Source organism: Ictidomys tridecemlineatus, chromosome X (assembly GCF_052094955.1).
Source record: "Ictidomys tridecemlineatus isolate mIctTri1 chromosome X, mIctTri1.hap1, whole genome shotgun sequence".
Taxonomy (NCBI): Eukaryota; Metazoa; Chordata; class Mammalia; order Rodentia; family Sciuridae; genus Ictidomys; species Ictidomys tridecemlineatus.
In genome coordinates, this window is record NC_135493.1 from 1,344,220 (window position 1) to 1,356,311 (window position 12,092).

Here is a 12,092-nt window from a genome sequence, read left to right on the forward strand (position 1 = left end):
CGCCTCCCAGAAGGGCTTCTGGCGCCCGGGTCCCAGCACCAGCCCCACTCCACGAGCGAGTCTGCTCACAGAGGGTCTAGAGAAGAGCGGGGAGGGGCGGCGGCTGGTGCTGCGGTTCGTAAGGGATCCTTGCGCGGGAGCCGCACGCGCCCCGCCCCGCCCCCCGGGAGGCTCAGCGCGGCCCCGCTGGGCTGTCGCGCGCCGCTGCAGCAGCTTGGGGGGGGGGGGGCCTGTCGCGTTGCTTTTTCTGAGTGCTGCCATTGTCATGAGTACCTCCCAAGGCTGGAAGCACATCCAGACCTTGCCCTAAAGGCCCGTTGGTACCCTAACTAGTTAGAGGCTCGATCCTCCACCCGGCCACCCAGGTTCTAAATGTTCTCGCCTCCGCCTGTCCTGGCTCGGCTACATCCGGGTGCCTCCTCCTGCATCCCTCAGCCAAAGCCAAGTGCATACCTAATCCCAGCGCAGAAAACAGTGACAAGAGGTCCAATACAGTCTTTATTTTATTAGGAAGGAAACAAGAGCACCCAGACTCCTGCCAGGCACTCCTGGTGGGAACATGACAGAAACCCAGTGATTGCATCCAGGCCACCTGTAGTGGACGTCCCTTCCTTCTCAGGCCACAGAAATAAACCCCAGTTTATTTAACTGCTTATTGTTAGCACATCACCAAAAAATAATAATAATAATAACAGCCAAGCTAGAAGGTTAGTTAAGCAGTACTTCCAAATACCTCCACACTCAGGAAACCTCAAGCTCATGGCTGCTACTGGAAGCCCCATAAAGCTTGGGGAGAGAGCATTTGTTACACAAAAGCACTATAAACAGCAAGGGGGTAATGGTGAAAAGATAATAAATAAGGAGAAAGGGGACCCTAGAACTACTGTCCCCTCCCCCTCACAATGACTGAGCCTGGGAAATTTGTCTAATATCTATGCAGAATATATACACCTTATTGGTAGAGATGGGGGGACAGCCCCAGGGAAGCCCCTCAGTGGGTAGAAGAGGGGAAGCCCTTCAGTCCAATGTGTCACAAGATGGGAAAGTGACAACCTGAACACCATCACACCCTCAACTTCCCACTAGCATGGGTCACACAATCTGAGTCAAAGAGATAGTGGGGCCCTTGTGGTCATCAAAGCGGTCCATGGTCTTGAGGCTGAGGATCATGTGCAGGCCATAGGTGAAGATGAAGAGCATGAAGAGGGAGGTGAGCAGCCCCATCCATATACCCGGGGAGAAGAAGCCGGCACAGTCACTGGCGTAGGAGAACTGCTCACCTGTCACATTGAAAGCCTGAATCTGAGGAAACACACAGATGTGAGTCAGAAGAGACCATGTGGCTCCACATAAATGGGAGGTCCAGAGTCAGGGACAGTCCATATTCCTGATAGGCAGCACAAGACAGGACTGAAGCCCCATAAAGCTTGGGGAAAGAGCATCCCCTCCTTATTCCATACCTGGAAGTCCTGAAGAGTCATCTGCCACAGGGAAGGCTGTGTGCGGGCTATAAGGAGACTGCCCTTCTTGCTAAGACTGCTGACATACTCGCAGTGAAAGGAGTAGATGCTAGGCCCTGTGATTTGGGAAGCATTGAAGTAGGTGACAGAGCCATTGCTGTGGATTTCGAGACGATCCATGGTAAACCAGTGCCGGGCAGATACTGGGTAGAAGCGGTTAGCCAGAATGAACCTGGAGGAGGTGTTAGGGGTGTCAGGTAAGCAGGGGAGACTGAAATGACAGTAGCCCCCACCTATATCTTAACTATTTCAGGACTCACTTGTGTTTTATTTATTTGTCTTTTTTTTTTTTTTTTTTTTTTTTTTTTGCAGTGCTGGGGATTGAACCTAGGACCCTGCACATGCTACCACTGAGCTACATCCATCCCACTTGAATGACTCACTTGAACGTCACTGTGGTACCGAAGAGCTGTTCATAGGTCAGCGAGAGCCTGCAAGGTGAGATAGAGATGTGCTATCAGTCTCCAGGAGGGCCTTGGGTGGCTTAGAGGAGCAAGCTTCTCAGTCTGCTCCTGCCTAAGCTGCCCCAGTTCCTCATAGTCACCTGAAGATGCAGTGTTCCCACTTGATACATGGGAAAAATAAGGCTCCAGTCGTAACCAAGTTAAGAACAGAGCAAGGAGCTAGAAGCCAACACCCAGGTGCTGTGCCTCTAGCTTAGGGCTCCTTTTTCTAGTCCCCCTGAGTCTACTTCCCCTCCTTTTAGCTCCCTGTTAGAGTCACTGAATTGCCTAGTTTGGGTTTTGGGGTAAGGGGAAATGGGAGGGTATAGGGGCTCTAGAATTGATTGTTATAGCTGGTCTGGTATCTGACCCCACACAGGCCTAAGGTTTCCTTCAAGGGAAAAAGCACCAAGTTCCCAGGTTCCAACCAAGGCCTAGGGAGCACAGGGAGGCAAAACTGTGAGTACCTCCCCCCTCCAGTAGCTCCACCCTGAGATACCACCTATCCCTGGTGAACAGAGCCCACCAAGACCACCCTCACCCACAACACACATACTTGCCCCTGGATCCCTGCCCCTGTCCCACAATGGCAGGAAGGCCATGTGTGGTGGCTCATTCCTCCCCAGCCTAGTGCCCTTACGTGGCAATGGAGTCATTCCAGGAGGAGCCAGTCAAGTTGAGCCCTTGCACCCCAAAGGTGAGGGAAGTCAGATCTTCCCACTGCTCCCTGTATGCCACAGAGAAGTTCTGGGCCCAGAACAGGATCCGCGGGGCAGTGTCATTATAACTCACAGGAGGATGGATCACAGCTGGTGCCACTTGTTCTTGGAGTAGCTGGCGACCTAGTCCCCCAGCCACCATGGCTACATCACGAGCCACCTGCAGAAACACCCAATAAGCCTTCTCTCAACAGCCCTGGGAGCAAGTCCTGACCCACTGTCCTGATCTCCCATCTCTCCCTATTGGGCACCCTGTCCACCACCTAAAAGTCCTAGAAGTCTGAGAAGGCAGTTTTCTCCAGGAAGCTTTTCCATGGGCCCCTAGCCCTGATGATATTTTTCCTCCCTCAAACTTAGGATCTCCTGGACTATGTTCAAGAATGCAGCCCATAAGGCTCCCAAAGAAAGATGGAAAGCTGCCCTAGATGGAGGAGGCAGAACTTGAGTGCTCCTCCTAATCCTCCCAGAGCTGCCCCACTGGGGTAATCTTCCAACTGCTTCCATGAGCCCTGGGGCTTCTAGGAGGCCTTGCATATACTTCACCTCTAGGCAGACTCCTAGCACATGCTCCACCTTTAGGCAGACTCACCACACTGCCTCTCCCCACATGCCTCAGAACCCTTGCTGGTAGTGCACATACCCTGGAGGGGCGGACTGCTGTGAGAGCTGCTGTATAAGGGACATCTTCAGACTTGAGTGTGCTTAGCACCTGCCCAATGACTTCATCTGAGGGGAGAGCAGAGAATAAGGTCACCAGGCAGCCCACTTAAAGAAACGCTGCCGGGCTGGGGATGTGGCTCAAGCTGTAGCACGCTCGCCTGGCATGCGTGCAGCCCGGGTTCGATCCTCAGCACCACATACAAAACAAAGATATTGTGTCTGACGATAACTAAAAAATAAATGTTAAAATTCTCTCTCTCTCTCCCTCACTCTCTCTTTAAAAAAAAGAAACGCTGCCTGGGGCTGGGGTTGTGGCTCAGTGGCAGAGCACTTGCCTAGCATGTGTGAGGCACTGGGTTTGATTCTCAGCACCACATAAAATAAATAAAAAATAAAGGTTCATGGATAACTAAAGAAATACATATATATATTCATATATATATATATATATATATACATATATATATATATAAAATAAAAAAACACCACCTACCATCTGCTTTAGAATCCCCTATCTTGTGAAAGTCATGCTTTTAGTTTCCACTGATGATCCCTAAAAACTGCTATTTGTCTTCGCACCCCTCTGCAAGCCTCCCCAGGGAAAACTGTGGCCTGTCAACAACTCCCTAATGCCAAGCCCAACCTAAGCAAAAGGAAAAATACATATAGAAAATTCTATATGCACCCAACTACCATTCCATGGGGAATGAAAAGCTTTAATTTATAGCAAAAAAAAAAAAAAAAAAAAGTCCTCCTAATTGTTTATTGCAGTGTGAAACTCTGGTATTCACACAGCCTGAGCACCAACTGGATCCACAGGCTCCTGCACAATAAGTCACAAGGCATTTGGACACTCTGCAAGGTGAGACTAGTTGCAAAGAGCTGTGAAGGAGAGCTGGCATTTCTCTGCTCAGCTCTCAGCTGCTCCAAGAAGCAGGGAGCCATCCTGGGGGTGAGAAAGGGCTGAAGAAAGATGTAGGCTAGCCTTCTGTGGCCCTTGCCTGAGGAGGGAGTGAAAACATGCATCCTCCCTGACCCCACTCACCGTTGCCTGTGAGGACTTCCTTGGGCGCCATCAGACCGGAGCTATGGACAAGACACAGCATGAGAGCTCCACGGGTAGCTCTGCCTGGCCTGCAGCCTGCTACCCTTCCCTCAGCTCCTCTAGCTTCTCCTCCCTCTCTACTAGCCACTCACCAAACCTGCACATTCCAGCCAGCACTCTGAAACCTGTGCAGGGACCAGGCTCACCAACTCCCTCCATTTTGCTTACTTCAGCACCTCTGCCTGGAATCATGTTCCCCTTCCCCCAGAGGCTTCACAGTTACCACCATGTCCTTAACATCTGCTCTATGAATAGGGCATAGATAGGTGAGGAGATTACCCACAAGCAGGTCCCCTGTCTGCCTCATCTCTGGAGGCCCAACAGACCTAGCACACTGTTGGATACTGACTCTTAAGTCAAACCTGGCAGAAGGCTCTTCCCATCTCTTCCTGGCAAAGTGAGAACCTTCTTCTGGAAGAGTTTTAAGGTGATATATAGCAGGGGGAGTACTATCATCTTTGGCCAATTTGTGCCACTAAAGCCCAGAGCCTTGCCTTTCTCTGGGCCCCAAAGCTAGATGCTAGAGGCTAGGCTACCTGGGCCATACCTGGCTGTATAGGGCAGACGGATGAGCAGAAGCGCAGGGAGGCTGGCATTGAGCTTCAGCTCCCGAAGGGTAGCAAGGTCCACATGCAGGGGACTGGCCCCAAGCTTCTCCTGCAGGTAGGTGGTCAGAGTGCTGACTGCATACCAGTCAACAGCAGGAAGCACCAGCGAGGAGGGGGCCAGGTCCAGGGCATTCTGGGAGTTGGGAAGAGGTGGAAGGCTGAGTGAGCCAGAGACCAGTAGACCCAGGCTATCCCCCCAAACTTCCCTGGCAAGATAGAACCACAAAGGGTTCTCACTTTAGGTCAGAAAGAAAATGGCCCCCTTAGGCATGAAACTTAGACCCCAGGCCTTTCTACCCTCAAAGCCAACAACTCTTGTCCCAAAGCATGCACTTCTCAACTTTTTTTCAGTGCTCTACAACTAAGATTTCATTTTATTTGGAGACAAGTCTCTCGAACTTGCCTAGGCTGGCCTTGAACTTATTATGATCCTCCTACCTCCGCCTCAAAAGTAGCTGGGATTATAGGCATGTGACACCACACCTGGTTGAGTACAGTTCTTATTGTGCTGGAAAGGAAGGCATTGGATGGCCTGTCCACATGACCCAGGGCTGGGAGAGGACTCTTACTTACCTCCAGGTTAGAAAAGGCGCTGTCCTGCTTGTTTCCAAATACACCGCCATATGCTGTGAAATCCTCAATGCTTAGCTAATAAGAAAGCAGAAGAACCATCTCAGGAGGTGGGCAACAAAGAGGGGCCAGAGGATCTTTGTATTCTCAGAGCCAGTAAAAATCTCATTTAGAGTCAGATTGGGCATGATAGACGACAAACTTGGGTAGGTAGGGTGGGGGTGGGGTAGAAGGCTCACTCTTCCCTGTAACACTGTCAGGATAGGGTGACAAGACACAGAAGATATGGTCACGGGGTTGAGAGATCTGCAGGTGGCTGGCTTGTGGTAACCTCGGGAGTAGGAGTCAGCCAGCAAGAGGAACTGGAGAGGAAACAGGGAAGCTAGGGGAAGGGAGGGTTGCAAGCAAAACATTCACAGCATGGCTACCAAAAGGGAAGTCAAAGTCAGAGCAAAGGATGGCCAGCTATATCCAGTCCAGACAGGATCTTCTTCAAGGAGGGTGAGAAGTACCCCCCCACCACCATTTTTGGTGGGAGGGCAACATAGTATAGATCTTAGAACACATGTAGTGGAGGAAGCAGCAAAGTCTTTGGAGCTCTCAGGACCACAGCAACCCCAGTACCTTCCCTTTCCCTCTACAATATATACATGGCCTTTAACACCTGCCCTCTCCCCTACCCCCCAGTTTCTTCTGGCTTCTGTCAGGTCCAGAGATGATGTTAATCAGCTTCCTTAACCTCACTATGTTTAGTATACACACTTGCTCAGCTGTCCCACCTTTCAGGGAAGGAAATTCAACCATGTTTGGCTGCTTGTGCTGTCCAGTGGGCTTTCTTTCTTTTTTAATCTTTATTTTATTTATTTATTTATTTTTATGTGGTACTGAGGATTGAACCCAGGGCCTCGCACATGCTAGGCGAATGCTCTACCACTGAGCCACAATCCCAGCCCCAGTGGGCTTTCTTTAATCAAGAGATCACATCACGGGCTGGGGATGTGGCTCAAGCGGTAGCGCACTCGCCTAGCGTGTGTGCGGCCTGGGTTCGATCCTCAGCACCACATACAAACGAAGATGTTGTGTCCGCCGAGAACTAAGAAAAAATAAATAAATGTTAAAAAATTCTCTCTCTCTGTCCCCCTCTCTCTCTCACTCTCTCTTTAAAAAAAAAAAAAAAAAAAAAGAGAGATCACATCACTCCCTGTTCCAAGGCTTTGTCATATTGAGAACTGCAACCAACCTTCCTCCTCATAGCCTAGACAGCCCTCCCTCATCTCCTGGCTACCTGGAAAACCATCTCCTAATCCTTTCTCTTACTCACAAGACTCCAGCCACACTAAGCACCTCCTTGAACTTACCAAGAGCACTCCTTACACATGGCCCTTGCATCTGCTGTTCCACTACCAGGGATGCCTCCCAAAGCTAGATAGCTCTCTCCCTCTTCAAGATATCACCTACTCAATGAGCAATTACCTAATCATTCTCATCTAAAAACAGTATCCTAAATCACTCTGTCCTCTTAGCCTCCTTCCTTTGCTACACTATAGTACTGATGTCATATACCAACTTAGTATTTACTCGTTGCCCCCACAAGAACATTGGCTTTCTGAAGAGAGGAGGCTTGGTTGATTCTGCTCACTACAATATTCCTAAAACTTAACAATACCTGATATTGAAACATGTCATCTTTGGTAAATGAATGAATGTCCCAAGACTGGGGATACCCCAAACATGTTTTATATAGATAAAGAATTACTTCTCATGTCCCTGATGTAGGTGGTGTCTTCATTTCAAATTTGCAGAAACTATCATTTACAGAGATTATTCATGTGCTCAAAGGCTGATAAGTGGTAGAACTAGGAGTCCATTATTTTTTTAAAAAAATATTTATTTTCAGTTGTACACAATACCTTTATTTTGTTTTTATGTGATGCTGAGGATTGAACCCAGGGACTTGCACATGCTAGGCAAGCACTCTACCGCTGAGCCACAACCCCAGCCCCCATTATTTTTTTTATATTTATTTTTTAGTTGTAATGGGACACAATATCTTTTATTTATTTATTTTATTTATTTTTATGTGGTGCTAAGGATTGAACCCAGGGCTTCACATGTGCTAGGCAAGAACTCTACTGCTGAGCCACAACCCCAACCCAGGAGTCCATTATTTATACCACCTCCTGGAAATACTACAGGCCAGCATGACCACTACCACCTGCTGACACAGCAATGGAGGAAGGCCAAAAAAAGAATGAGCCAGAAAGCCCACTAACAAGGAAGGGACAAGTAGAGGCTTTACAGTCTCCCAAACACCAATCATAGGTTTCTCTAGAATCCTCTCGCATACTACACATTTGCTTTGGGGACCGAGGCCTAGAAAGGAGGGAAAGCAGCATGCTGATTATGAACACAAACTGGGGAATAGGTCTGACAGATTCAAGCTGGAACCAGTGTGCTGTCTAAATTGTGGAACTTGTACAAATAATTACACCTCTAAAAACCTTAGTTTCTTTAGCAAGATAACAACATTAGCTTAGTACAGCACATATGAAGCAATAAATATGTAATCATTTTTGGATTATTCCTATCTCTATTATAATCACTACAGTTTGAGTTACAACTCTGCCAACCATTAGCTGTGTGACCTTGGGCAAGTCACTTATCCTCCTCCAGCCATCAGACTTCTCAAGTGTAAATGGTTATGATAATTCAAACCACACTAGAGTAGGTCACAGAATGTCTAAAGTGCTTGGTCCTTGGTAGGTATCTGGTCTCTGACCCGTTGTTTCCTCCAATCTCTGACCATTTCCACTGAAGCTTTTCCTACAGGCCTTACCAAGAGTAGAACCACACCTCCTTACAGTTGGGACAAGGTCATGGAAGCTTCCCTTTAGTAATGGACTGTGGGGGCAAGCAACCTGCCCGCCTCCCAAATACCAGGACTGAGTAGACTGGGTGGGCGCACCTTGTCCTGTAGGAAGAGCAGCACATTCCGGGGGCCCAGTTCCAGGGCGGGGTCTAGGTAGGTAGAAAGCTGCATGTCGCTGGTGATGTGGCCCTCGTGCGTGTCGACCACAGGAGCCCACAAGTCCCTGACAAGGGGCAGAAGAGGTGCTGTCATGAGGGGGCGCGTGGTTTGAGATCTGAAGCCCATGGGCGCCCAGCTTGATGCGTGGGGCTCAGAGCTCTGATACCCGCTGACTTGAAGCGAGCCCCAGAGCAAGGGACAGTCCCCCTCTTGGCCCCGCAGCCCCTCAAGGAGGGCGTCCCAACCGCCGCGGCGCGCTGCGCAGCCCGCCCCAACCCGGCCCGGCCGCTCACCGGTCACTGGACCACAACACCAGCGGCACCTGCTGCTCCGCCACCACCGCCGCCGCCGCCGAAACCAGCAACAGCGGCAGCCATGGCATTTGCCAGAGCGCCGGGGCCCACCGCGACCCTGTTAGCACCCGAGCCACCAATCCCGCCGCCATCATAGCCTCAGCCTCCACTGTCAGGGACGCCGCCGCAGATCAGGTGACCACGGCCCCCTCCCGAACCCCGCCCCACCCCACCATTGGCCCAGGAGTAGGCTTTCTCATCAGAGTCGCCCATGATTGGGCCAAGTGCATGGCACTCTCAACCACTCCTTTTCACTGGTTGGCTGTACGTGTCTTCAGGCACGCATGCTCTGCGTGAGGAAGGGGGCGGGGCCGAGCCCTACCTGTTCAGAACCGACCTATCCTGGCGGCGCGCTGTGCTGTTCTGTGCCTTTCGGTGCGGCCCCATAGGGTGGTTCCAGAGCGCTGCAAACTGAAACATGTCGCCCTTCCCTGTTTTAGTCTTTTTGCTTAAAATTGCAAAAGTGGTATGTTTTTCCTGCAGATAGACTTTCCCTGGTATAGGTGAAAGGAGAATGCAATCCCTTAGCGTGAGGAGAGATGAGGACCCGGGAAGGAATCGAGAACACCAGCACTTACAAAGGGCAGGGAGGAGGAGGGTCCAGAAAAGACCTAAGGAAGCAGCATCCAAAGATGGAAGCGTGGTTTCACGGACACCATGATTAACAATGTTACTTGTCAGTTACCACTAAATGGTAAGATAAGGACAGAAAACTGTTACTTGAACTTAGTCCCAATTGGCAACTTTGGGAGTGTGAGTCTGAGATTTGCTCTTAAGGAAGGAAAAAGAGTGACAGGTAAAGTCAGGAAATGGAAGACAACCTCAAACGAATTGTGAGATTTTTTTAATATTTATTTATTTTTCTTTTTTTTAGAGTGAGAGAGGAGAGAGAGAGAATTTTTAATATTTTATTTTTTAGTTCTCGGCGGACACAACATCTTTGTTGGTATGTGGTACTGAGGATCGAACCGGGGCCGCACGCATGCCAGGCGAGCACGCTACCGCTTGAGCCACATCCCCAGCCCCCTTAATATTTATTTTTCAGTTTTCGGTGGACACAACATCTTTGTTTGTATGTGGTGCTGAGGATTGAACCTGGGCCGCACGCATGCCAGGCGAGCACACTACTGCTTGAGCCACATCCCCAGCCCCATGAATTGTGAAATTTTTTAAAAATCTTTTTCTGTGCCCGTTTTTTTTGTTTCTCAGACTTGTGATTGTTGCAAACAAAATAATAAATACGACCAAATATTGAATTCTCCATACAGGTATTATCCTGATTAATTTAGGAGGAAGCGAACAGATGTCTTCAACTTACTTTGAAATGCACCAAAAATAAAATGGAAAGAGGGTAGATAGAGATAGGTATGTGATAAAGCAAGGATGCTAACATGTTAATGGCGAAATCTAGGAGGTGGGCATAGATGTGCTGGATTAAATTTGTGTCTACCCAGAATTTGAAAGTGCAACCTTATTTTGAAATAAGGTCTTTGCAGATGTAATCAAGTTACAATAAAGTCATATTGGAATAGGATGGGCCATAATGCAATGGCTGGTGTCCTTATAATAACAGAGAAATTTGGACACAGATACACAAGGAAGAAGGCCAGATGACAATGAAGACAGATTGGAGTGATGCAACTACATGTCAAGGAACATCAATGATTGTTGGCCTCAATAGAAGCTAAGAAAAAGGCCTGAAACAGATTCTTTCCTAGAACCTTCAGAGGGAGCTCAGTTCTACCAACACCTTGGACTTCTAGTCTCTGGAACTGTAAAAGAAGAAATTTATGCTGTTTTAAGCCTCGCAGTTTGTACTAACTTGCTACAACAACCCTAGAAAATTAACACACTGTCTTTAACATTTTATATTAAAAATATAGTATGTCAGCCAGGATGTTAGGAAGTAGTATCTGTTGTATACAATGGTAAGAACAATTGATACAGCCTTTTCAACTTTTTTATTTTATTTTATTATTTATTTATTTTGGTACCAGGGATTTAACCCAGGGATGCTTAGCCACTGAGCCACATCCCCAGTCCTTTTTATATTTTATTTTGAGACAGGGTCTCACCTAGTTACTTATGCTTCACTAAGTTGCTGAGGCTGGTCTTGAACTTGTGATCCTTCTGCTTCAGCTTTCTGAGTCACTGGAATTACAGGCATACAAGCCTTTTTGATTTGACAGTATCTAGCAAATGATAAAATATGTCTGACTTTTAACCAAGCAATTTCATTCTTAGGAATACATGCAACAGAAATATTCAGCTGAGCACAAGATACATATACAAAGATGTCTTGTACCCTGTCACTGCTGTTACCATACCTGTCCTTCAAACACCAGGATGTTTGTAACTTGAATCAGAAGGTTGCTGAAGAAAACCAACATCAGGGATGTGCTTCTCACTAGCAGAATTCAATCTCCATCCTGAGCCCTGAGTATGAGAGAACCAGGGGAGCCAGAGGCTTATCATTTTCCTGCCATGAAGTGCAGGAAGACATACCAGAAGCGGGTGGCAGTAGGTGCTAGGAGCCACCACCCCTTATACATAATGACTCTTGTCCCAGCCCTATTGTCTGAACACAGCCTCATATAGCTAACAGACTATTTATCACCTCCATCTGTCAGAGAAACTGGTTATAAGATTAGTCATGGTTATCATGTGTGGTTTGGACTGGAACAATGGCAATTGAGCTGGAGGGAGGAAGTGATCCTGATAGGACATTGTACAAAGTGACAATTGCCAATGGTAGCTCTTATGTCTCTCTGAGTTGGAAACTGGGATATCAAATCAATAGGGGACATGTTACGTTTGGGGTGCTTGTGGGAACCCCCCCCCCAACAAGAGACAATGTCCAGGCCTGAGCTGCTTGTGGTGAGAGGTTTTCACTGGAACTTTGTCTCCAGAAGCTGTCAAGCAAGGGGTTTTAAGCCCTAGTGACATGAGTGACAAATGGCCAATGGCCACAGATAAATACTGTGGAAGAATAGAGCAAACTTAAAACTTGTCTCATGTTTACCAACACAAAGGCTACCATTTAAACAGTTTCAAGGCCAATACTTTCTTGGGCTGAGGGTAGAGCT

At 48.2% G+C, this 12,092-nt stretch overlaps 1 protein-coding gene and 1 long non-coding RNA gene across 2 annotated transcripts; one reads left to right on the top strand and one right to left on the bottom strand.

Moving 5' to 3' along the window:
* Positions 1 to 485: 485 nt before the first annotated feature.
* Positions 486 to 9,136, bottom strand: Atp6ap1 (ATPase H+ transporting accessory protein 1). The gene is made up of 10 exons (XM_005340645.4): positions 8,947 to 9,136; positions 8,591 to 8,717; positions 5,629 to 5,703; positions 4,995 to 5,188; positions 4,388 to 4,428; positions 3,323 to 3,408; positions 2,604 to 2,842; positions 1,904 to 1,951; positions 1,461 to 1,692; positions 486 to 1,302 (listed from the first exon to the last, which is right to left on the bottom strand). Exons 1-10 carry the CDS (start codon positions 9,099 to 9,101, stop codon positions 1,093 to 1,095), a joined length of 1,407 nt encoding a protein of 468 aa, XP_005340702.1. The 5' UTR covers positions 9,102 to 9,136; the 3' UTR covers positions 486 to 1,092.
* A 208-nt stretch (positions 9,137 to 9,344) lies between these two features.
* LOC144371657 (uncharacterized) lies at positions 9,345 to 10,267 on the top strand. Its single transcript, XR_013431623.1, has 2 exons — positions 9,345 to 9,472; positions 9,881 to 10,267. It is a non-coding gene; the product is annotated as an uncharacterized LOC144371657 (long non-coding RNA).
* Positions 10,268 to 12,092: the final 1,825 nt, after the last annotated feature.